Source organism: Arvicola amphibius, chromosome 11 (assembly GCF_903992535.2).
Source record: "Arvicola amphibius chromosome 11, mArvAmp1.2, whole genome shotgun sequence".
In the NCBI taxonomy this organism is placed as follows: Eukaryota; Metazoa; Chordata; class Mammalia; order Rodentia; family Cricetidae; genus Arvicola; species Arvicola amphibius.
The window spans coordinates 101,234,938-101,261,723 of record NC_052057.2 but is presented as its reverse complement, the minus strand read 5'-3'; the positions used below and the strand labels follow the sequence as shown (position 1 = coordinate 101,261,723).

The 26,786-nt window shown below is 38.1% G+C and overlaps 2 protein-coding genes across 6 annotated transcripts in view; both read right to left on the bottom strand.

Annotated features, from left to right (window-relative positions):
• Plppr1 (phospholipid phosphatase related 1) overlaps positions 1-26,786 on the bottom strand; it is a 133,582-nt gene that overhangs the window by 90,966 nt on the left and 15,830 nt on the right. For all 4 annotated transcript variants that reach the window (XM_038347220.1, XM_038347219.1, XM_038347222.1 and 1 more), the window contains exon 2: positions 15,145-15,252. In XM_038347220.1, the coding sequence (XP_038203148.1) occupies positions 15,145-15,207 (63 nt within the window). In that variant the 5' untranslated portion in view covers positions 15,208-15,252. The remainder of the gene's footprint in view (positions 1-15,144; positions 15,253-26,786) is intronic.
• LOC119826152 (heterogeneous nuclear ribonucleoprotein A3) lies at positions 870-2,767 on the bottom strand. Of its 2 annotated transcripts, XM_038347218.1 has the most exons (2): positions 2,750-2,767; positions 870-2,683 (listed from the first exon to the last, which is right to left on the bottom strand). In XM_038347218.1, exons 1-2 carry the CDS (start codon positions 2,753-2,755, stop codon positions 1,616-1,618), a joined length of 1,074 nt encoding a protein of 357 aa, XP_038203146.1. In that variant the 5' UTR covers positions 2,756-2,767; the 3' UTR covers positions 870-1,615. The 2 variants fall into 2 exon arrangements, with proteins under 2 accessions (XP_038203146.1, XP_038203145.1); XM_038347217.2 differs by having other exon boundaries at positions 870-2,767.

Here is a 26,786-nt window from a genome sequence, read left to right as displayed (position 1 = left end):
GGTGAGCCAATGGCTGCTGACACCCTACTGGTCATGGGTTGAGCGTTTTTAACCCTGAAAGCAACCCAGGAAAACACATTGTATTGTCTTTTTATGGATGAGAAAACTGGTATTCCACAGGGGCATACTGAAGGTTGCAGAGCTATTATCCCAGACCCTAAAATTCAAACATAGCCCTTATATATCATGCTGTCTTCCTTCGGGCTGAAAATTAGGCACAACAATGTTTCAGCTTCAAGATGATTTGTCTTGAACAAAGATGGAGGAAAGACTGAAGGAACTTTCCTGAGAAGAACTTGTATTTTAATACTAAAGGGTTGGAATTATTATTAGAGGCTTAATTTAAATGTGTCCGTCTGTTTTGTAGTTACTGCCTCAGAAACACTCTCACCTGGCAAGAAAACGAAGGCTCTAAGACTAAGGCAGCTTTTTATAATTTCAATAAAGTCACCGAGCTGTATTTGTTTTTTTTTTTTTTTTTTTAGGAGTTCAAACAAGTGATTTTTATTCCTCTGTTCTGAAAAAATGTGTGTGGGGGAAACTAAACCAAGGAAAGGACTAAGATCAGTGTGCTTTAGGATTTTAAACTTGAAAAGCAGGACAAACCAGGTATCCACCAGTTTGCTCAGACAGCAGACTTGGTGGTCCTGTATTAGAACTGTTAAAACTGGGAGATGAAATACATTCACCACCCTTTAGTAGAGGGCAGTATAAACACTTTATACCTCCCAAACTATTGGCAGCAGTTTTCAATGTGATCAAGGTAAATGAGGAATGGAGATGTTCTTAACACGGCTAGGACTCAATAAATCTAACATACTAAAATCATGATTACATTTTGAAAAGAAAATGCACAAAAACCAAATAGGAACTTTTGAGATCTTTTTCATTTGAAAGTAATCTTAATGCTATTTAATTCACAAATATGCTATTTTTTATTACCCAATTCCTAATTATCTAAAACACACATTGCAAACATACAAATATCTATTCTCTCCACATGTCAGCGCCCATTTATCATGGTTTTGGAAATGGGGAGAATAGATTCCCCTTAAATTGCAAGTCAGTAGGTGTTTCTTTACAGTTAACTTTAGCAAAATTCATACAAAATAGTAATTAACAATGATCTTCTTCTTTACTTGTTAACTCACAAGGAAACACCTTCAAAACTGCGTATTTTTTGTTAAAGTTTCTGTACTAAAATGTAGAAAAACTGAACTACACAAATATTGAAAAGTTAAAAATTCCTTAATTTTTTATTCCTGGTACCACTACCACAATTTACAGGGCAATATACCTGATGTAATGAAAAGAAAAAGAAAGACAAAGCTACAACAGATAAAAGACCTCAGGAATGTACATCTAATTGACACTACATTGCATTAATCAATAGCTGCACTTTTTGCAAACTGTGGCTCTGACAGTCCTGAACAAGAAGGGCCTCCTGTTTAAGCTGCGGTAACTTTTCTGACTATGGATCATCGCTCCTTCTGTGGCAGATTTTTACAGTTCCTCTAATGCATTTAGGACGACTGTCTCAAAGTAACCTGCAGCTTTCCTGACAACTCCTCGCTCTCTCTCCTGCTAAGAACTGTAGCCCTTTTCTGCTGTTTTTTTAAAACCTTCTGCTACCATATCCACCACTTCCACCACCTGATCCATAGCCACCACCATAGGGACTGCCTGAGCTTCTTCCACCAAAACTGCCCCCTTTCATGGGTCCATAATTTGATTGCTGTTGTCCACTATAATTTCCAAAGTCATTATAGTTCCCACCACCATAGTTACCTCCACCAAAATTTCCTCCTTCATTGTAACCGTCATATCCTCCTCCTCCTCCACCACCGTATCCACCACCCTGGTTTCCATAGCCTGGTCCACCACCACCATAGCCTCCTCTACTGCTGTAGCCAGGACCACCACCGTAGTTGCCACCATCCCCTCCAAATCCATTATATCCACCATCACCACCTCCATAACTACCTCTGCTGCCACCACCTCCACCACCATAGCCTCCTCTTCCACCAAAGTTTCCACCACGACCAAAATTACCTCCACCACCTCCAAAGTTTCCTCCACGACCCATAAAATTGCCAGATCCACCTCCACGGCCTCTCTGTGATCCAGCAGACTGCATCTCTTGTTTAGAAAGGGCCTTTTTCACTTCACAATTATGCCCATTAATAGTGTGGTATTTCTGAACAACAATTTTATCAACTGTGTCATGGTCATCAAAAGTCACAAAAGCAAATCCTCTCTTTTTCCCACTCTGCCTGTCTTCCATAACTTCTATGGTTTCAATCTTGCCATACTTTTCAAAGTAGTCTCTCAGGTTATACTCTTCTGTATCCTCTTTAATACCACCAACAAAGATTTTCTTCACTGTTAAATGGGCACCAGGCTTTACAGAATCCTCTCTAGAAACAGCTCTCTTTGGTTCCACCACACGCCCATCAACTTTGTGTGGCCGAGCACACATTGCAGCATCCACCTCTTCAACACAAGAGTAGGTCACAAAACCAAAGCCCCTGGAACGTTTTGTTTGGGGATCTCTCATTACCACACAGTCTGTAAGTGTGCCCCATTTCTCAAAATGTTCTCTTAAGCTATCATCTGTGGTTTCAAAGCTCAGACCACCAATAAACAGTTTCCTCAACTGTTCTGGTTCCTTTGGATCATGACCCTCCTCCCCCCGGCGGCGGCGGCGACGGCCGGAGTCAGGCTGGGGGCGACCGGGCGGCGGTTTTACCTCCATTTTGAGACCGGACTCCCCGAGCTGTATTTGTGTGAGATCACTTCTTTGGACTTTTGTCAGGGTAGTGTTGGACGAAGTGATGTTTATTCCTGTCTCCCCCCAAAACGGCCACAGAATACCTTTCAGGTGTTAAAAGTTAATGACCAATTTGATAGCACTGAGAAATGAGATCTTCAAGAGACAGTTAGAACACGACAGTGCTTTCCTTGTCAGTGGGATTAAAGTCCAGATAAACGATGCTGCACGTATTGTGAGAGCATGTTCTTCTCCTCCGGAGGACACAGCAACAAGACCCCATTTGAAAGCAGTCAGAACAACTCTCATGGGTAGTGAACCTGCCAGGGCTTTGATCTTGGATTTCCTAGTTTTCATAATTGCAAGACAATAAATTTGTGTTCTTTATAAATTACTCAGTATCAAATATTCTGTTACAGTAGCACAAATGGACTAAGATATTAGGTTTTATTTATTTATTTACTTATTTGGTCTCAGCATTCTTCTGTCTATTATCAAAGAAAATTAATTCATTACTGAGTTGCCTAACTATAATATAAACAACATATTCCCAGAAGATCTGAGGATCTTAAGGAGAATTATGGGATTTAATGTTAAAATACTGGAATACTTGGTAAGGATTTTGTACACATTAGATTTCATACAAAGGTAAGTAAACACACAGAAATGAGAGCACTTGTGAAAAAAAAATCTACCCAAATTGACTCAGTTTTAAGTAAGTTATAAAGCACTCTAGATCACAAGGATCTTATAATAAAATTACCTTAATCTCATGTCTTAAATGCTTTTTTTTAGGCCTCAATTCTCCGAACATTATCACTAATTCAGTTGGGTTACTTTTTTTCTGACTCCAGTTACTTTCTCTTTCTTATTTTATAGTAAGCTTAACCATTTTTTGTTTAAAGAATTTCATTGAGAAACATGCCAATGATAATGTAATCTTGAAAAATAGTTATTTTTGACAAAAGTAATATTCATTCATGAAAACACGTACTTTTAATTCTAATACCCAGAGAAAAACAATAGCTTTTGTGCATTTATTCTCTTATAAGAACATATACATATTTCCAAAATGGCATCAAATTTTAAATCTGTGATTCTCCATCTGCATGAAAGATTATTTGACTAAGAGTATAGTATTTAGGGCCAATAATCTAATGTGTTTAGTATGTCTGAGAGGTTAATAAGGCTATGAGCCACAAAACTCATGTTCTATGGGTGAATTCACATGGCAAAACTGAATAAGAGGAGAAAGAGAGAGAGAGAGAGAGAGAGAGAGAGAGAGAGAGAGAGAGAGAGAGAGAGAGAGAGAATGGTTGTCTGCATTTCAGTACTGGTCCTCCAACAAATACATGATGGTTTTATAGGACTCATGCCTGAGTTCTTTTAAAAGGAGGTCAATATATAGAAGTTAAAGATGCATACAGTACCCCAGACTGAGTGTGGTGGCCTGTACCTTTAATCCCAGAACTCAGGAGGCATAGGCAGGTGGGCCTCTGTGAGTTCAAAGCTAGCCTGGTCTACACAGAGAGTTCCAGACCAGCTAGGGAGATATTGTAAGACCATATCCAAAAAGGAAAGAAAGAAAGAAAGAAAGAAAGAAAGAAAGAAAGAAAGAAAGAAAGAAAGAAAGAAAGAAAGAAATTAAGAAAGAAAGAAAAGAGACTCTTTCATGAATGCAGATAGATATCCCAGGCACCCAGGCATACCTGGAGAAGCCAATGGGACTGTTAGAATCCTGTTTGACCATATGTCAGCCATGGTCACTGGTCACTGGTATGGTGATACATGTTGCTACCATGGTGTCTGCCATTCGTACTCACAGACTGACAAAGCCTGGGAAACTCAGATTACAACTATTCTGAATTCATTGCCCTCCACATTCATTGAACTATCTAATTGTATTATTTCCTCATGGAATAGCCCATTTCTTTCAATATAATTTTAATGGATCTGAACTATTTCTCTATATGATGGGCAAGAATTTTCAAATTCACCCCCTGCTTTAATGGTAGGACTTTCAACTTTCATCATAACAGACTACATTATGATAAAATAATGAATCATCTTGTAGCAAAGTCTGCTCACATTTATGATTGTTTCTGGAAGGTAGATTTATGCTTTGGGGTTTGCAGTATATTGTTAAACTACGTGGTCCACAAACTGATATTTAACTGTCTTTTTTTTAAGTGAATATTTTTATCTGTTTGAACCTATGGATGTGGATCTGTTCCACTTTGACCAAAGGTCAGAGAGTTCAGGCCTATTCGTGCTCTTTCAAGGTTATGACAAGAGGTTTGACCCACAGAATGGCTACCAACAGGATGCTTGACCCAAGGAGTGGTCGGTGCATGTCCTACCTAAACAACAGAATACTTACCTCAGGATATTTTAGGTACTGAAGAGGCAATTGCCTCTCTTTGTTCTTGGTATCTTGGCAAATCAGTCTTTTGCCCTCTTTTAGATTGAAGTATTCAAGCATATGGAAAACAAATGCAGGCAAATTCAGTATTCACTGGGCTGCCCTCCCAACTCTACTCTGTGTCTCTAGTTCCTTTGTATCTCTGCTCTGTCTGCCTAACGTTTCTAATCCACATGCATCTACCCGTGAACCTTTTGAGGCTGGACCCCGACAGATGTCCCCGTCACATGGGGTCATGACAGATGGCAGATGATTTCAAAAAACAAATAAGGCGGGGAGCTGCACCCTCAGTCTATGATGGAAAAGACCACAGTATAAGAAAGTAGCCTGGATGTCAGTCAAGCCACTAGCGCTTAGCACAGTGAGTCACAAGGACAGAATCTATCCCATACAGAAAGGATCAATAACCTGGGGCTATTTGTATACATTGTCTAATCTTTTATACACTTCTAACTATGCGTGTAATCATGTTTAGATACCTCAGTATAAATATAATTGCTTTTTAATATCTTGACACATTAAAGCACAGTAGTAACGAAAACATATTTATATAATTATTCACATCTTATAAAACTGTATGTACCAAACTTAGCTTGGTAGTGACTTCTGGGGGGACAAAGAGAAAAATGAGACCCTGTAAAAAAGAGTACATAAGAGCGTTGGCTGTATCAGGTAGGTCAGTATTATTATGGCTTAAATTCAAACCAAGTAATGTCAAAATGTTGAAATTCTATATAGCTAAGTTATAAAGACTTTAGTGATTTTTTTCTATTATATAGAACATAACCATACTTTTATTTGTGCTGCCAGCTCCCAAATAATGACATGGAGACTTATTATTAATTATAAAAGTTCAGCCTAAGATTAGGCTTGTACTACTAGCTCTTATAACTTAAATCAGCCTGCTTTTATTAATCTACATTTTACCATGTGGCTTTTTACCTTTCTTTATTCTGTATGTCCAACTCCCTCCATGTCTCATTGGTGTCTCCTCTGGGCTTCTATTATCCTCTTCTACTTCCTTTCTCTCCCCAGAAATCCTGCTTATTCCTCCTGCCTAGCTACTAGCCATTCAGTTTTTTTTATTTCAGCAATCACAGAGCAAATACATTTTCACATAGTGTAAAAATATCTCACAACAACAGAATCTAGTTGAAGTCGCTCAAAATACATTTTGAAAACAATGTTATTTGGGGACCAGAGAAATGGCTTAGTGTTTGAGTATTTACTGCTCTTTCAGAGGGCTCAGGCTCAGATCCTAGCATCCACATGACAGCTCACAACTGTCTGTAATCCCAGATCCAGAGGATCTGATGCTCTATTTTAACCTTCATGGGTACCAAGCCTGTATGTTATGTCATTAATATTTGTCATTGTAATTTAGAAGTCACACCATTTTATTGTTCCCTTATTTAGTAAACCCATGAAGTTTCTTCCTAAAAGCATCTAAGCCCTGAAAGTTTGTGTGTCAGGGGGTTAAACTACCTGGAGGCTGTCTCTTCTGTCAGGCTTTGACTTTTGTGTGTATTAGTGTGTTGTGCATATGTGTGTGTGTGTGTGTGTGTGTGCTCACACAATTGCTCATACAAGCATGAGTAAGTTGGCTTACTTTTGTCTTTGTATCAGAACTGTTACTTTAAAATTATTCTTGCCAAGTGCATATTACTCAACAAAAATGCTCAGGGGCCTCGCTTCATTAATTTTTCAAAAGCTCCCATGATGCAGTTCTATTTCTTTCTATTTCACAAAGTAATTGAAGTCTTAGAGGACAAATTCAATTTTCTATCAGCAATAAATGATAGAGCCAGGACCTGAAGACAGAAGCTTCATAGCAATGTTTCAATATGAATTAGGTATAAAACTCTAAAAGAGTCAAAAATGTGAGGCTCAGAAACAAATAGTTAACATAGCTAAATCTGCGAGTGCAGACTAGAAAGACGGGGGAGGAAGCATCCTTCTTCCAGAACCCGAGGCACTTAAGATAACAGAAGCATTGACAGCACTCAATGTCCAAAAGTAATGCAGGGTTCCTTCTCTGTTGCCCTAGAGAAATACACTCAGAATCATAGCGGAACATCATGTTCTTTAGCCCAGGATGTGGTTTATCATTACTGCCCAGTGGGTTGGGTTCAGTCTGAGAAAAATTAATTGCAAAACCTAGGCAATAAAAATTGTAAGCACAATCAACTATCAAGATGGAGAAAAATACTGTCACATGCATACATATCAAGCCTTGACTGCATTCACTGTGTAAAGGTTTCTAGTCCCTAGTATCACCTTCTGAGAAAGTATAGCTCCATATAGACCTTAGCACAAATTTATTTGAATGACATTTGGAGGTGTGATTTATTCAGGATTTTACAGAGAATATAGTATTTGTATGTGGAGAAATTTGTCTGAAACGATCATTTTACTATTAAACATTTTGTAAAAAAAGTATCTTTCTCAGGGAGCATGGGAGTTCATAAACAATGCACACTTGTATCGTTCAGACTCTTGTGACACCAATTTGAGGGTCTTCCCTTAGGACACGATCATTTTATAGATTCTCAAGTATGAAATGTGTTGCTGAAATAACAGAAAAAAAATAAATGTCAATAAATTCAACATTTGAGGGAACAATTTAATTATTGTTAAATTTAATTTAATTAAAAAAAAGAAATGCCAAGATAAATAAAGTAGGATGCAGGGTGGGGGATACCAAGGAGAACACAATGAGTATGACTTTAGAACGCAGATAGACTCCTAACTCCTTTCCTACAATTTAAATTTTTTGCCTATTATGTTCTAAGTCCTGTGTCTTGACTCCCAAAATAGTGTTGTCTGCAAGGCACAGAAACAAAGTTGAGACAGTCTACGCCTCCAGTCAAAGTGGAGGATCTCTCTCCGACTCCGTTGGACGTCTCTGGCTTTTGTCCAGTCCATTTGCCATGTTTGCTTATTCTACTGTGATTAAAACAGTGGAGTTTATTGGTAAGAAATACCACCATGGATCATCCTGGAATTCTAGGTGTTCTGGATTCCTCTCTCATTAGTGCTAAGACCTCTCTAAGATCATTATCCACTTGGCAAGCTTTCAGTTTCAGAACTTCTGGTCAGAGACAAAACCTGAAGGCACTGGGAGATTACAAAGGATCCATTCTTCATGCCCAGCCTTCTAGGCCTTGGGTTCCAGAATGCCCATCCTTGTTCATTTTATATCATGTATCTCAACCTACCCTGTTTTCCATTAATGCTCTGCCTCTCCATTTGGTCCATTCGTTAATTATGCTCTTGTAATCTATAAACACTGCCCAATTCCAGGACTGCCCAGGGCAATGCTGCTCCTGACTTCTTACCCCCAATGAGAACTTCTATGCTGCTCACTGCTTCATCAGGCATCTCCCTACAGCTTTTTTCTAGGTGAGTGCAAAGCAAGTTCCTATTTTACCAGGTAATTTGAATTATAGATGTCAGTTAGAGACTATTCTGATCAGCTGCCAGGAATAAACCAAATGTATCCTGTCCAAGGCTATGCTCATAGAAACAACCAAGAGAACGCACGTGAAAGTTCCATAATGGGCAGCAGGTGAATCTCACCCTCTTTTTGTATCATAAATTCAATTAATCAAGGCTAAGAAATGCTGGCTTTCTAAGAAGTTTTGTAAGATCCAAGTACACGCAAAACATTCAAAAAAGGGCAAACACATTATGACTCTGGGAAACTGTAGATATTGAAAGTTTTGTTGCATTAATAAATGCATTGATGGATCAAAAATAATAGATACAAATCTAGTATAAATACCTATAGATGATTAAATTTCTCTCCCCCTTCTCCTTCTCTCCCTCTATTTTTTAATCTCTCCCTCCCTTCCATCTTTCCCACCCTCCTCTCTTTCTATTTCTGTTGAACTCACAGGAATCAAAAAAGGCACTAAAAATCTGAATGGTACTTCATAAATGCAATCCCCAGTGGTCCTTGGTGGTGTAGAGCAAGGGCTACATGTTAGTCTCAGTCTTGGGATTTGGGCCAGAGTGATACAGGATATGAGGACTTGTGTTAAAAGTGCAACTCTTACGTAAAAGCCAGCAGGCCTGAAAAGTTGCTTTCACTTTGGAGAAAAAAAAAAAGGCCTCATGGAGTCTACCTCCTGACACACAAGACAGGGACTGTGCAATATGACTGGGGGGCTTTGGAAGTTGAGGCTCCAAATAATAAAATCAAAGTGCAAGAGTAGCATTTATCCCCAAACCCCTGCAAAGCATTGCTCCCCAAGCCTAGTACCCACATGAATCCCAAAAGAATATATCCGCTGCGAGCTATAGCAGTGGAGACAACAAATAAGAGGACTCATCACAGCCCATTTTCCTGGGAGTATGCAAAAGGCACCTGGTACAATTGAAGACTTGCAAGAAAACCAGAAGCTACAAAATAACACGATAAAGCAGGAACATGTTTTCAGACATAGCCAGGATTTTTAGAAATTGAACAGAAAATGAGTAAAGAGGGAAAATATAGAAAGAAGTAGAAAGCTATAAGAAACATCAGAAAATTATTACAATAAGAAGAAAATGGAACACTACTTGAGTGTTCATGTTGTGTGACTTTTTCCAGGCAAGGCATGAACAAATATCTATGCATCTAGAAAGGACATTAACGGCAGATGAAAGAAATTATTTCTGTGTATTCTAACATAGTGAGTGAGCCAGTGACATCACTGGGGTTACTTACGAGAACATGGGAGATGTGAAGGCAGATAAATCACTGAGAAGCTGACTCGGACATGGTCAATGACTCATGAACACTATGTCCTTGAAGCTCCATGCACGATCTAGATCAGCCAGGAGGACAGTTTCCTCTCCCCAGAAATTGTTTTCCTGCTTTTATAATGTTGAGGAAGGACCTTGTGAACCTTGTTAAGTTTCAAGAACTTCCTAAGCCTTGTAATTTTTGTTTCTTTGTTGAGTCTTAAAAGCTTCCCTCTTCCCTCCACAGGGGCACACTTAGTCAGCATGAAAGAGCTATGCGTCATTCATCTTAAAAATGCAAAAAGAAATCATAGTAGAATTTAACACTTAGAAACTGAAGCACACCTAGAAAAGAGGGGGGAATACTATAACCAACTGAACAGAAAGAGTGGATGACTTATTGAGAGGAGTAACACTGGAAGATTTTGCAGCAGCAGCAACGAAGCCAGGGAGTAAGAGGGAGGAGAATAGTAGTGACTCTGCCAAGCGTGGAAACTTGATGCCAACCAAGTCGCCACCCCTTAGTTACCACAACATGAAGCCAAATTCAGAAAGGATCATGAACCTTTATGACTTATGGCTTCTGAAAGACCTGCTAAAGGATAAACCAGAGATTAAAACTATTTGAGATGCCATCTCACTCAGGTCACAATGAATCAAATCAGTGAATCAAATGACAGCAAGTAATGTCACAGATGTGGTGAGGAACCCCACTCACTGCTGGTGGGAGAATCATTATGTAGTCAGTATGAAAATCATTGTGGAGATTCCTTAAAAATCTAGAAATGGAACTACTGTATGTCCAAGACATACCTCTCCTGGGTATATACCTAAAGGACTCTATAGCATTCTACAGGGATATTTGACCATCTGTGCTTATCACTGAACAATAACTAGGAAATGGAAATAGCCTACATTTCTACCAGCTGATGAATAGATAATTAAAATGTGGTGAGAGATCTCTCAGCAGTTAAGAGCACTGCCTGCTCTTCCAAAGGTCCTGAGTTCAATTCCCAGAAACCACATGGTGGTCTAATGAGATCTTGTCAGTCATCCTCATCAACTTAGACCATCAAACCCAATATAGACAAGTTCAGCAGAACCACCATGGCTGCCCATGTATGCTTCAGCATTGCCAGGGCATAACTTTTATTCATTTCATTTCACATATAGACAATAGGATTTTATGAAGTTATAAAAAGTAGAAAGTATAGATTTTGCAGGAAAACGGATGGAGCTAGGAAAATAGGCTGAGGTAACCCAGGCATAGAAAGATAAACACTACATGCTCTCCCTCAGATCGGGATCCTTGCTTCAGTCTTTAGATTTGTGTGTTTAGCCTAGAGTACCTATAGAAGCCATGAAACTAGAAAAGGGCCATTGGGGCAGAGATTCCTTAATGGAGGCAGAGAGTAGAATAGATGTGACTTGCAAGGAGAGAGGGTGATACTGCAATGGGAAGGTTTAAGCTGGGATGGGGGATATAAGAGAAGGCAGAGTTAACTGAAATGAAGGGTGTGTGAAATAACCAAATGGAAACATTTGTAATCCAATGGAAAACTCTGTAATCCAATTAAAAAAAGTATAGGTGTGAAGAAATGAGCTAACAGGACAGAATCATGGCTATCTGGCAATGCTGCTCCAGATCCTGGTGTTCGACACCTCCTGAGGTGTAGTTGATCAGGGAAGCCCAAAGGTCCACAAAACAATACTCTGGTTACTTGTGTTGGTTGTTCACCAGAATCGTTGATAAGATCCTATTGCTGAAGATACACCCTGGATGCAGGGTCTATAGAAATCAATCTAGAGCTGAGCGGAAAGCATCCTTCCTGCTGGTTTGTTTTTTGTAATAACAGAAGTTGCTATACAGAGTGCTATAGGACAAAAGGGTTTATGGCCTTACCTTGATGTAAACCCTACAAAGTAATAGCAACCTGCCCGGTGGTGCCCACTGAAGGGACAGTGGCATACCTGTGATGAGAGTAACCACCTGGTCTCTGATTGGATGTGAGGCTCACCCCACAGGAGAGAATTCACTACAAACAGTAAAAAACCCATGGCCGAATAGACAGGACTTACTGCTGTTTTCAGCTGAATTGACACAGCACTAAACTACCTTCTAAATATTTATTTTTATAGACATAGACAGATGCTATCCTCAGCTTTAATCAGAGGAATTGTTCTTTGCCTTGAAAAGCAATGTAATGACAGAGAAGGAAGAGTTAGTTTCTCTCCAGGATGTGCCAGTTGTTCAATACAATGTGGTCAGCCTGAAACAATTTGTACACAAACAAAAACGGACTCATCAAGTCATGTTTATATATTTGCACACACATGCACATGTGTGTGTGTGTGTATCACTGATAATCGAGGAAGAAGAGGGTATCAGTTTGATAAGGAGGGCCTGGAAGGAGTCGAACAGAGGGGCTACAGGTAAGAAAGGGAACTGTATTTTAATTAACATTGTATTAAAAATAAATGGTACACATAAATCATATTCCATGTTGTAGGACTTTGGCCATACCTGTAGCATTTTAATTTGGGGGGACCAAAAACAAAACAACAACAAAAACTAAAAAAATAATGAAGCAAATACGGCAAAATTGTAAGATTTCTTCTTGATAGTAGGTTTGAAGATTTATTTTCTTGTGCTTAATCTCTTTCCTAATTAAAAACATTGTTCACTGATATAATTGGCATTTTAGTTATTTGGGGGCTATATCTTCTAATACTCTTGCTGCAGTGCCTGGAAGAAATACAGAAAAATTATCCATTTTCTTTTAATGAAATCTATGAGAACCGTGGGAGCCACCTTAAGGTCCACTTTCTTTATCTTACTTTTCAACTACGTTCTATTTTCCTCCTCTCAACCTATTCTGAAGAGACAATAATGATACATCTTAAACTCCACTGCAAAATAAGAGTTACAGTACAGCAAGAAAAAGAATACACTGTCTCTCCTCTCCCAGGATTCGAAATTCATATTTATGTCAGCATCAAGGTGAGCTACAGAAGGGTTGGTTAATCTCTCTAGCTTCTGCTTCACCAGCCAAGTTCATCATTTACACATTAGAGAGTTAAAATTGTCAGGAAGAGCAGTTTCCAGCAACAAGCTATTCTTTACCTCGAGGCTTGGTTCCTGTTTGATTGGGGGGAGGGTGTCTAAAATAGAAGTTGGGAGGATAAAGGTGATGGCAGGTGGCTTACTCCCCAGCACTCTCTAGAATACTATAAATTTTATTTTTCTTATAACAACAAAAGAGACATTTTAAAAAAGGAAATGACACTCTCTTTACATTTTCTACATAAACACCAAGAAAAAGCATTCCTCCCTCCATTACAATTTCAACAAGAAGTGGAGCCCACAAATCACATACCATGTTATTCCTATCTAACTAAATTTTATTTTTCTTACAACAACAAAAGAGACGTTTTAAAAAAGGAAATGACACTCTCTTTACATTTTCTACATAAGCAGCAAGAAAAAGCATTCCTCCCTCCATTACAATTTCATTCAACAAGAAGTGGAGCCCACAAATCACATACCATGTTAGACATTGTGAAGCAAGTCAAAGGCAACATGTGCATGTTAGAGAAATGAGTTTTTTGTTTACACTTCCAGAATTCTAGCTTAATTAATTCTATATGCACTTTGACTTTCTCTCCTATTCTACCAGATTCTGCAATTCAAGCAAGCTGTTTCACAAACATTAACCAGAATACTAAACTGCCCCAGATCACCAGATGAAACACACAGATCAGACTAGCTTTAAACTTAAAAGATCACTATGATACTATGATTCATAGGCTGCATATGAAAATGTTACTAGGTCGGTGTGGTCATATGTGTTCATAATGGTATTTGCAAGGCTAAAGCAGGTGAATTGTCATGAGGTCAAGGCAGTCTGGACCAAAAAGGGAGATTCTGTGTCCAAAACAAAACAAAGGCAAACTGAAGTTAAACCCCCTCACAATTACTGAAATTCTGTATTTGCTATGATAGGTCTAAGTGCCTATTTTCACAGATAATAAATAGATCAACATGCATAATTCCCAGTCAATCAAAAAGATGCTACAGCTAACCCTTGGAATGGTACAACTATCCACATAGTTATCCAGACTGGATGCTCAGGCACTTTCCAGCTTCCTACAGTTCATATTTAAAGCCTTATATGTATGATAAAATGCTTCGTAGATAACCTACCTCAAGAAGACCAAAATAATAATATGGTTGGAAAACCAACATTTAACTTTCAGATATCTTAGGGAATAGACTGTTAGCCATAAGATCCTCAATTTCCTAAATGACAATATCTTTGTCTTTTCAATAGCAAATACTCCACTGAGGAAATGGCTATGAGGAATTACATTGGAAGCTCACAAAACAGATGCCAGAGCAAAAGTGGAGCAATTCACAGAGATGCACGATAGAAGGATTACCTCATCATATAAGCTTTCCTAACATCATAGGGGAAAATGCCTAGTGCAAATGGTCAATTCTATTTTTTCCACCCATGGACTTCAAAGGCAAAAACCCACAATCTAGCAGCATCGGTAAACTGCCTGCCTTATTGAGTTTCTGGAAAAGGATATTGATTTTTTAATTATTAAAGTTCTGTATTCAGTTTCATAGCTAATATATTCACAGAATCATTGGAAATAAACAGAATAAAAAAGAATAAACTGTGCCTCAAAGACAGTTTCAAAACCTCTTAATTACAGTTTCTTATTTAACCAACACAGTTTTAAAACTATTAATTATGACAATGCCTCACTTATCCAGAGCCATAGGGAATTAACCTTTTCACATTTCTGAAGCACAGGAGTGAGATCCTCCCATTGTTACAACTTGCTTATTTGAAAGAAAGAATGGGAGGAAGGAAGGAAGGAAGGAAGGAAGGAAGGAAGGAAGGAGGGAGGGAGGGAGGGAGGGAGGGAGGGAGGGAGGGAGGGAGGGAGGGAAAGAAAGAAGGAAGGAAGGAAGAAAGAAAGAAATTTTCAAATGTCTGACATTGTATACCAAACAATGTCAAAAAGAAAGAAAGAAAAAAAGAATAAAAGCTTTTGTGGAACCCCCTATGATCTAAAAAAAAATTATTAATTCTCTGTTTGTGCCATCAAAATTTGACCCAATCATGATATTAAATAATTTCATAAAAGAATACATGTCTTCAGCATGAAATGTGCTGTTACAGCTTGTTCACAGCTTAAAACATGTACTTACCTCAACAAATATAAAACATGGGATGATGGAGTAACTGCGTTGCGTGTGGTTGCCTACAGCCATTTCTCAAACCATGTAGTGAGTCTGTACTGTCTGAAACTGTCCAGGCTGAAATGGAAAAAGATTGCAAGGTGTGAGAACCACATGTTGAGAATGCAAGCTACCCTCTAGATGGGCAGGCTGAGCACAAGCAAGGTAAAAATATTGATCTACAACACAATTGAGCTAGACTAGTTTGGAATGTATACCAGGTATGAATAGTCCTGAGGGAAACTGACCACATAAGATGCTTCTCGCACAACTAGCTATTCTTACATGGATACTCAAACTGTGTCTTTTTAATTTTTTTTTTTTTTTTTTTTTTTTTTTTTTTTTTTTTTGGTTTTTCAAGACAGGGTTTCTCTGTGGCTTTGGAGCCTGTCCTGGAACTAGCTCTTGTAGACCAGGCTGGTCTCGAACTCACAGAGATCCGCCTGCCTCTGCCTCCCAAGTGCTGGGATTAAAGGCGTGCGCCACCACCGCCCGGCCTCAAACTGTGTCTTAACCTGTGCCGCAAAACAGTTTCTAGTATAAAATATTTCTTAATGTTGTCCTGCCAGGAATTCTCTACCTGTGTCCAATTCTGGTTTCCAGTCTTGTTTGGTCTGTTTATTTGCCTCTGCCCTTTCCTCTCCCCTTGGGGCCAACATCTACTACCGAGACCAATATTTCCCTTCTTTCCTGAATTGTAATTATTTGCCCTTGCTCTCGTGCCTACACAGTCATCAACGACTTTGGGTTAATACATCACTGACTTATCTTTCTGTGTGCCCCTGACCTGTGTGTTTGACCCCAACATGAAACATTAAAGCAATAATCCATTCCCCACACTTACAGGAATGGTGTAGCGAGACAATATAGCAGATTACTCCTGAATATTTTATTAGGTTGTCTCTGTCTTGCTCAGAACTAAAAATATTCTATTAAGAAATAGGCTAATTTGGGTTTTTCTTAAGAGGAATGAAGTTGAGATTTTAGATTTTTATGAGACTTTCCATAAAAAGAAGAAAAACATAACATGCTTTATTCTCTGTCTGAAATAAAGCTACACATAGGTCATGAATGCCCTTACCAGCTACTCATTGCTTTCCCCCCTCTTTTTTTGCTTCTGTGTCATTACAACCAACAGTTGTTGAAGACTTCAATGTGAAGAGTTACATGGGAATGACAGAGCTACTTGAATAACCAACCGCATCTACTAATGTCTTTATTTGGCTAATTTCTCTTTATTAAGTTCTCCCATACCTTACCTGTCTGCAAAGTAAAACTTTAAAATAGATCTTCTTCTCATTTTAAGATGCCATATTTCTAATTGTAAATTAAATTTTTCTTTGATCAAATATAATTTATATTCTTTTTAATCTCTGTTCACCAGAATATACAATTTTATAGTCCTGGGCAACTTTTAAATTATAAAATGCAATGAAATAATATCCATAATTTATCTATTATTTTATTTATCATTCAAATTTGGGATTTAGGAATAACTAATATTGTATTTATTAACAAAGAGACACACATATATGTCTTACACATTGAATTAATAGCCATGTCTTGTTTTGTTCAATTTTATGTTCTTCAAATATCTTAAAATTTACTCATCATTCTTTATAATTCAAATGTAACTTCCCATTTGTATCAATTAAGTACAAAGCAATATATACAAAAAAATTCAAAACCTGTTCATGTCTAAGTAATAAGAGTTACCAGGGAATACAAAGGCATGAGACAGATAGTATTTTAAATGATTTTTACATAGAATTAATAAATAACAACAAAATGGAAAACTGAGGTACTGTATTCCAATGCAATCATACTCTTTTACATTTGTTCCATGAGTACATCAATATTTTAATTTCTTCACATCCTCAATACACATTTTTATGATCTACCTTTTTTAATTATACCCATTCAAGTATGTATGAAATAATATCTCACTGTGGTTCTAGACTTGCATTTTTTTCTGATAAAAAATAAATGATCATATTTCTCTATATGTACCAGGATTATTACATTTCTTTTTATGAAATGTCTATTCAAAAATTGTAGCTTTTGTGATTGGATTTTTTACTGTATTATTTTTAAGTACAATTTCTCTTTATGTAGTCTGGACACATGTCATTTATCAAATATATGTTTCATAATTATTTTCTTCCAGATTCTTGCTTGCCTCTCACTTTCTAATGATATATTTTATTTGCACATTTTTACTAATATAACAATTTTAATTAGAGAGTTTAATTTCAAAGGCCATTAAATACAGAAATTTATTATCCTATTAGACTCATCCAGGTTTTCAACTGCATCTTTAACATATAAATATAAATCACTGTTGAGATAAAATAAGTATTAGAAATTTTCAGACAACTTATATGAAGTATAGTGCTGTAGATAGCAAAGAAAACAACAAAAAAACTGCATAGTTTTGAAGCAGTGTCTTCCTGGGCTGTGCTGCTAGCATGAACTCTGATTCTTTCAGGAGGTCTGGCTATGGAGCACTTAAATGGGGTTTGTGAGCAGAGTGCTACAAGTTGCTTAAAGGCAACAGAGACCTGCTGCGACCTGACCCTGAATCTGGGGTAGAGAGAATGGCTTTCAGAGGCAATGATGGACCTCCAACATATTGGACTGGGTAGAGCCAAAAGGCAAAGCAACCTTGTTGGCCTTAGCCACACTTGCTTAACAAAAAATAAAATAAAATAAAATAAAATAAAAACAATGTGTCTGGTCAGAAAATAATTACAGATACATAACAAAGACAGACTCATAAAAAGACCTCTAAATGGGTCATGGGAAAAGTAATAGAAATAAAGAAAAACAAGCCACATAAAAAATATATGCAGAGAGTCTGTATTATTTGTGTTTTCTTCAAATTTTTTTGACTGCAAAGAGACATTTGATTCTGGGGACTGCTAAGCTAAACCAACATATATGTTTTAAAGGTTTCTTGACTTCAAAGTTTGAGTCTAAGGATATGTTACTTTGGAAAAGAGGTTCTTCTTTTGCTTCCACTGAAGATGAGAATTAGAAAAGAGGTTCTTCTTTTGCTTCCACTGAAGATGAGAACCTGTGGAATCTTTCTAGACTAATGTGGTTTAATGGACCAAGACCCCTCCCAACTGAAAGGTTCCTGTGAACACCCCCCAAATACTTCACCCATCAAAAAACAGGAAGCAGTCTGGAGAGAACTGTACCCAAATTCCCAAATATTGGTTATAAATATTTGTTTACATTTAAAGGGGATATGTTATAGAGATTTGCATTAGTATGAATCTTGATTTATTGATACAAATTTAAGGTCAATATTGTTATATGTATATTTCTGCTCTTGATTAAGATATTGTGTTTGTGCAGCTCATTTAAAAATGTATTGTACAAATAAGAAATATAGGTTAATAGGGAGTCATCTATAATAGTCAAGTTTGTTAGTCATGTTAGATTTCCTAGATATATAGAGATATATTTCAGTTATATAGGTATTCTTCAAATCTTTCAGAGACCTTCAGAATATGGCATTTAAATGTTTTAAGAACTTAGGACTTTTCATGACAATGAGACAAATCTGCTCCTGTGTAGAGCCCATGCATCTTCCCCTGCTCCTAGGGTTCATTTTGAGGACAGTTTCTGGCCAGCCAGCATTTCCTGTTTATTCCTGTGCTCCCTCTGCCCCAACTGGTGACTAGCTATGGTGGTTGTTGACTCCACTTTGGGCATGGTAATTTCCCACCTGCCGGGGGAGGGGGTATTCCATTGTGTAGCAGGTAGGTATTTAAGGTTTTTCCTAAGTTTGAATAAATGACATTAGGCTGATCTCCTTTCGAATGACCCAGATCTCTGTGTTCTTTCAATCTCCAGGCCCTTGCCTAGCTCAAGTATGATACAGTGGCGTGTAAACTGTACCAAGAGTAACGCAGGCACAGGTGTTACAGTTGAAGACCCTGCTGATCCCTGCTGATCAGGAGCTACACTCCTGGAAGCACCAATTACTTCAAGGGGAAGAAGGGCATCAAAGAGCCTCCTCATGGAGTTTGTTAGCCATTTGTATAAGATACTGCTCTTGCCTGGATTGCTTAATGCTATGCTGTGTGAAATGGACATGCAGAACCCACAGAAAAATAACTGCTAAACTTGCCTAAAGGTAAGACAGTCCTTCGGGGTTCCTGCTTCATGAGAGAATCTGCCAGACATTCTACAGGACACAGAAGAAAGCAACTGACAAACTGCCAATATAGGCAGAACTGTCTTTGAAATTTCCTGCTTTGTGAAAAATTCTGCTGGATACTATGGGCCTGTAGCCTGAAGATGGATTCTCCAACAATACAGAAGAACTTTTGGTTCAATGTCCAGACAGTGAGATGTCTCTGTCAATTCTAGAGTTTTGGAAGTTGCTTACAATGCACTTCCTATTTACTTAGGTAATATTATATCATTCTGGAGTCTTTTATGGAGTTGAAGAATAGATCGTTATAATTATAGTCTTTCTTACTTATGATAAAAGATAAAGTAGATATAAATATTCTAAGTGTAATTCATGCTTGATACCTGCTACTTGTAATTTGACTATGTTAAAGTTAAAACCTTCCTTTTTATTTAGATAGAAAAGGGGAGATAATGTAGGAAGTCTTTTTTATGTGTGTTGTTTTTATTGGTTAATTAATAAAGAATCTGCCTTGGCCTGTGATAGGGTAGAGTAGAGCTAGGTGCGAGAAAACTAAACTGAATGCTGAGAGAAAGAAGGCGGAGTCAGGAGTTGCCACAGAGCTGCCAAAGGAGAAACATGCAGCCACCAGCCGGAACCTTGCCACAGTAAGCCACAAGCCTCATGATAAAATATAAAATAATAGAAATGATTTATTTTAAGAGATAAGAGTGAGCTGGAAATATACATAAGCTAATGGATTCAAAGATTTAATATGGTTAAAATGTTCAGACCACCCCAAAATAGTCTTTAGATGTAATCCAATTCATATCAAAATTTCAAAGACTTTTTCCATTGTCTATTTCAAAAAGCAACCCTAAAATCTTAAAGGATCAGAAAAGAGCACAAGTAGGCAAAAGAAGCCTGAGAAACAAGAGATAAATTTGGAGGCACACTTCCCACTTTCAAAATACATTACCAAGGTAGAATAACTGAAGCAATTTTTATGTAGAAGTTTCATACTTTCTCACTTATTTTAGGATATTTGAAATCATTTCTTAAAACATTTATATGATGGCTACTTTCCAATCACTCCAGATAATTTTAATATGTCATGGTGACACTTCTATTTATTGAGTTGTTCCTCATTCAATTAGAAGTAGTCTCCATTCTCAGTATGAACAGTGGTTTCTTATTGAAGCCTGGATTATTATAAGGCTTAGAGATTTATAAGACCTGTGTTTTATCATACTTCTTCTGTTACTGCTACAATGGGTAGACAAACATTGCCACCAATACTGTCATATGAAAGAGAAGTTCAGGTTCAGGATGGGTGGGTATGAAGTAAAGCTTCCCATTAGACTCTCTGAAACAAGACTTGACAATGCCCAGCAATAATAACAGTCCCTTGTAACTAGGCATCATTTGAAATCCTCTGAACAGCCAAAGGAAAATATTTTAGTATATAATATATTCAGGTTTATGCCAAATTAATTATAAAATATATTATTTTCTTTTTATGAAGAAATATGCTTAAAATGCAAAGTGACATCTGGCTCTTATAATAATAATGAATCCTTACTTGCAATAAATGTGAGAAAAGATTTGTTAAAGGAGACGGTTGTTCTGACTGAAAGAACATGGATATTTCCTATCAGGCATGGGGAGGAAAGCATTTCAGCAAAGCTTCTAGAGCTATGAGTTCACTTAACTTATTTGTGCAAGCTTAAGAACAATACCAGGCCCGAAATGGAAAATTAAAGGAGACATGGATGCTGTCACCAGCCTCTTCTCAGGCTCTCGCTGCTCATTATGTAAAGACTCCCACTACCTCAAGGCTACAAACTCAAGATTGAGCACTTCCATATCAAATTAAAACATAATAGAAAAGGAGGAGAATTAATATTGACAAGCAGCACCCTACCTTGTTAACTAGCTCAGATGAAGCATTTCATCTCTAGGTATGTATTGCTATATTACAAGCCATATTTCACCAGAATCTCAATTCAGTGTCCTCAGATGTGTTTCCCACTGGAATTTCCTTATGATTTCCTCTTATTCATGGGAAGTATACCAATTTGTTGTAAACTTGAGACAAATGAAATCAGCTACAGATAATCAAGTACCAAGATGAGACATTCTTGGAGATAGTAAGATGAGAATAAATATCTTCATTTACAAACTGAAATTAAATCTGCTGGCCAGTCTGGAAGCTTCTGGGAACAAAAATAGTCTTGGAAATAAGTGTGCATAACTTATCAACTTTGTGTCCAACTTTGATGTGAGTTAAATTGTTCTTAGCAGCCCCGTATCTCTAATTTTAGGGAAATATGACCTTCTTCTTTGTGTAGAATATACACTAATCAAATTTTTCTAAGAAGGCCTTGATAGTTATTTTCAAAATGCCAACAAGAAAACTACCAAAAGTGTCGCTGTTCTGAGTAAACCCAACAATCTCTACTTTTAACCCACAATGAGTTAGAAAAGTATTCCCCAGTCCTATCGTTGTTGACTTTCTTCTAGTCTAGAAAGCTGTGAGGGGTCTTCCTGAGCATTTCTGGGTGCTTAACTCTATGTGCGGCCACAAGATGCCAACAAAGACAGGTATTCTCTTACCCCAGGTATGATGATAAAAACTTTTCAGACATTGCCAAATGTTCCCTTCAAGTGGGGACATTATTTTCAGCATATGACAACAAAATCTAGGGCCCACATCACATCAACAGCATTTTCTGATGTATCACAGTATTTAGCATGGTGTTTCTAGAAGTTTCTCAAATTTAGGTTAAAATTAAAATCAAAGTGAGGCTATGACTAGTACTGTAATGAAGAGGGATCTGCAGTTTGTTTTTTCTATGACATCAAGCAGAGGGATAGGGGCCATTCCTGGGGGAAGACTCTTACTTGTATTGGAGCTGCTTTGCCTGTTTGGAATAAAGTCTATAATTTGGGCCACAGGAAGGAACCGGATTTGCCTACTGCTTAACAAAGAGGAAACTAGAACTTGAAAATGTGCCTTACTGGCATATGAATAGATTCCAACACTCAAATGCCACATTGGGATGAGCACAAAACTATTATGATCTACAGTTACAAACATCCTGAGTTCAAAGAGAAAGCAAGGGGTTTCCACCCTTTAGGTATTTCAGTCCAAATTCCTAGTGTTTCTTAAAGTGTTCATGAAAATACATTTTAAAAATTTAAAGGCAGGAAAAACATCTCCAAATAAAGTGTGTATTGAAGTGTCCAAAATGTAAAAATTTGGCAACTTCATTAAGCTTGTGTTCGTTAAAATTTAATTACTATGAAGATGAACTGTAGGTTAGATTTTCTTAATTCTAAAAATTTCCTTTTGAATAAACTATAATTATAAATTAAACTATTGACTCCTAAATATAATTACAATTATTTCTTTTACTTGGTCCCCAAATAAGCATTTACTTTTATATACAGATTCCACTTAATAGGTTTTTGATCACAGGAATGGGGCTTAAAAAGTAACCACAGAAAACAATATTAAGAACCTTAATATCCTTGGAGGCATTTTGCTTTCATCAATGTCAAAGAATCTGGAACCTGAGTTCTTGCTTCAAACAAACTAACCAAACAAAGAAGTAACTACAGACAGCCCTTCCTTCCTCCCGTTTTTCTTCCCTTCCCACACTAGTTTCTGTCTGATACTTCCCTGGGTTCTACAGGCACGACAAATTAAACACAAGTATCGAAATGCTAAGATCCCAATGGGTGAGAACGTGTGCCATTTGCCTTTCTCAGTCTGGGTTAACCTTATTCACCACACTATTTTTTAGTTCCAAACATTTTCCCGCAAACTTTCATAATTCCTTGCGGCTTTACAGCTTAATAAGATTCTATTGTGTCAAAGTGCCATATTTTCACGATCCACTCATCAGTTGAGGGACATCTAGGCTACATAAAATTTTTAAAAATTAATGAAAATATGAAGAAACACAGATAAGAATAAGTAGGGTGATGGCTTTGAAGACATTAATTAGACAAGAAACAAAGAAATGCAGTGATCCAAGAAGATGGAGCAGACAGAGGTGACTTCTGGTTTACTGCCTGGGAAGAGTCACGAGACCCTTGTGTGGTTAGGGGAGTGTGGACATGTGGCTGTAGGTCTTCTAAGTCTGGGTGGGGCTGGAATGTGGGCTCTGCAGGCTGGGCTCCAGAGAGAACGGCGTGTAGAGAATAGGTGATTCCTTGAGGCTTCAGTGAGATATTGATAAGCATGTGAACAAGGGGGAGCTACTCAAGGCCCAGTGAAAACCGTTAGAAAGGATGAGCACAAATAACACTCAGAATTCATGCACAGCCAAGCCTTCTCGCCAAATTAAGTAGGAAAGCATCCCAACCCTCCAGCTATCTGTAAGAGTGCATGGTTACCAAGTGAACTAACCCCACTAGGAAAACGTTTCTCACCCAGAAGCCACAGCTGGTGGTGGGTAGTGATCCCACGCAGCATGCATTTTGGTTGTTGTTGTTCTTCTTCTTTCATTTGTCTAATTCACATCACTAAATATTTATAAAGACTCCTTTGATTTATCAGGTCCTGGCTAACTAACATTTGGGCAACTAACTGGCTTTTTCTTGTCCTACGTCCTTGTCAAAACAAGTATGTGTGACAGCAGAACCCATGGCCCAGGTCTTCACAACAGCATCTTCTGAAGCATTCCATAATAGCCTGGGTGCTTCTAGACGCTTCCAAAGTTAAAGCATTTTAAAATCAAAGTGAGATCGTGGCTAACATTAAATAGGAAGAAATCAGAGCTTATTTCTACCCGATGTCAAATCTTAATTGGGGAGAAGAAGGAGGCTTGAATAAAAGGCGGAGAATGAGAAGGTAAGAAAAGATAACTGTTGAGAGGAACAATTTTGCTTTATTCTTCAGTTCCTAGGGTGAGCGATAATCCCCAGATGCAGCACATCCTGAACATATGGTAAAGATGCATTAACTGCCTGGGTGGCATGAGCTGCCCCTCCCTCTTGTGGATCATCTCTGTTCAGTCCATGATCTCCAACCAAGATCACAGTCTGCATTTAATTCCCCAAAGCCGGAAAAATCCAGTCATGTTTTCACACCAACAAAGCCATTAAGGGATGGGAACAAATGAAGTGAAACTGTAGGTGAATGTAACGTAGATTTCATCAATTGGTCCTGTGGGATTTCGGAATGCGCTACTTAGTCTCCTAAGAGAAACACTTTGTTCAGTTTTAGAGATGTTTTTCAAAGCTTGGTGAGCATTGCAGTGTGCAGACTCACGTATAAAGGGAGGTGACAATGACACTCTTCTGTGTTTTTCCTGCCATTTCTCACAGCTAGACCCACGGCCCACCCCCTTGAAGTAGCTCAAATCAAGGCAGAAAGAGAAACAAAGAAATACTGTTTCTCATATCTTAGAGAAACTGAATCGGATCATCTCTTTAGAAAGTAACTAGGTTCAGAGTCCTGTGAGGTTTCCAGGGTCCTCACAGGCTTTTTTGATGAGTTTGCAGACCAAGGAAAAATTCTAGGGTCCTTCTGGAGACCATCGTTTATTGGTGTATTCAGTGGGACCAGTTTTCAGCCTTGTACCTATTGCTTAAATATGAATCATTGCATACTACCTCAGTCTCTCTAAAACTGGATTACTTTTTAGTGAGTAGAACCCAGCTGTTCTATTTACCTCATTGAATCCTTTGGACTCATTGACATGTGTGGTTCATCTTTTCATCCCACGTCCTAATAGACATTAGATAATATGCAAGGTAACCATTGTCCCTTGCAAACAGATTATTTATTACTATTAATTGGCATCTAGGGTCCACACAGCTAGGAAGGAAGAGAGAGCTAAGGCTGCCCAGGTGGCTGAGGAGAGAAGCCAGGCCCACCTTCTGCTTCTCCTCCACAACTGCTAAGGAAAAAAGCGAGCTTCAGACAGAGGGGTAGGGCTTCTAATTTCTTTTCCAAATTACCGATTTTGTTTATCTGTAACTTTCCATTAGGAAAACAATAGCTGCAGAACATAGAAATGAGCAAAGCGGTTTTCTTAATTATAAAGCGGTGTGTTCACATTTCCTTCAATCAAACTAGATGCTGGGAGGAAATGAGTTTTTGATGCTCCGCTAAACTGAAACCCTGAAGCTCCAGAGCCAGGGATGTGGGGACCACACACAGGCAACCTCTTGCCCACACACTCCTGGAAGAACTGAGATACTGGGAAAGTCGCAAGAGAAGTCGTGCTTAGCAGAGCATGGAGAGAAAAGAGGCAGAAAACATGTTGCCACTGGTCTTAGCTGAAAAGCACTGAATCTGACTCTAAAATAAAGTTATTTTACCTCTTTCCCTGGCCTATAAAATTTCAAATATGAAAATATTATTGTAGTTATCAGTAACAAAATGTATAAATAAATTATAAGCTATTTTGTAAAATGACTATCTTAAGGTAAAAGAATTAATATGTGGTTGTCTCTTACACTCTTCACATAAAACTGTCAACTGGGGCTGGGCAGTGATGGCACAGGCCTTTAGTCCCACACTCGGGAGGCAGAGGCAGGCAGATCTCTGTGATTTCGAGGCCAGCCTGGTCTATAAGAGCTAGTTCCAGGACAGGAACCAAAGCTACAGAGAAACATTGTCTCAAACAAAACAAAATACACACACACACACACACACACACACACACACCAACAAAGCTGTCAGCTGAGAAGCTTAAACATGAACTTGTATTACATTAAAGTCTATTCTAAATAGACCATGCCATGCTAAGGCTCTGGGGCACCCCACTTGCCATCTAATTAAACCTAAACCTAATCTTCTTATCAGAACCCTGAAGATGCTTGGGAAATCACTGGGATTTTTTATTTGTTGTTCTTCCAAACATGGACACGTTTATCAAACAAACAAACCAAAAATCTCTTTTCTCTGTTTTTCCTTGCTAGCTGTCTCTTTAAGTGGCCTCAGAAGTGGCCAAGCTTAGTTTATTAAAAACTGCCAGAGCCCAGAGTCTGACCTTAAAACTCCCCAAGTAATGTCTAGAGCTACACTGGTTTTTAAAGATCCAAGATACAAGAACTATTGAATATTTAAAGGTAAAATAATCATAAGATAAGTCTGGGGTGAGAAATTTCTGGAAAGATAGGAACTGTCCCCAAAGACTAGACTCTAAAGATGCTGTGTAGAGAGAGTTTTTTTGAATGCTGCAGTTTCAGAACGTTAGACAACCCTTTATGGTCTTGCCTGCAGGGCTGTATGTTACAAACCGGTGTGAGCAGTGGGGAAGCTGATACTGTTTTTCTGTCAAGCAAGGCTGAGTTTTCTAATTTAAAGCTAAGCTGCCTAGGAGCCAAGCTGTTTGTTTTTTAGAAGGGAATACAGGAAGTAAAAGTTTGTGGATGCCCGTGTATATCAGGAGGGTGAGGTTGTGAGACGCTGCATCCCCTGAGCCGAGACACCAAGTCTATCCAG

Coding starts and splice junctions, on each gene's coding strand:
- LOC119826152 (XM_038347217.2), bottom strand. CDS start 2,755: ATGGAGGTAAAACCGCCGCCCGGTCGCCCCCAGCCTGACTCCGGCCGT.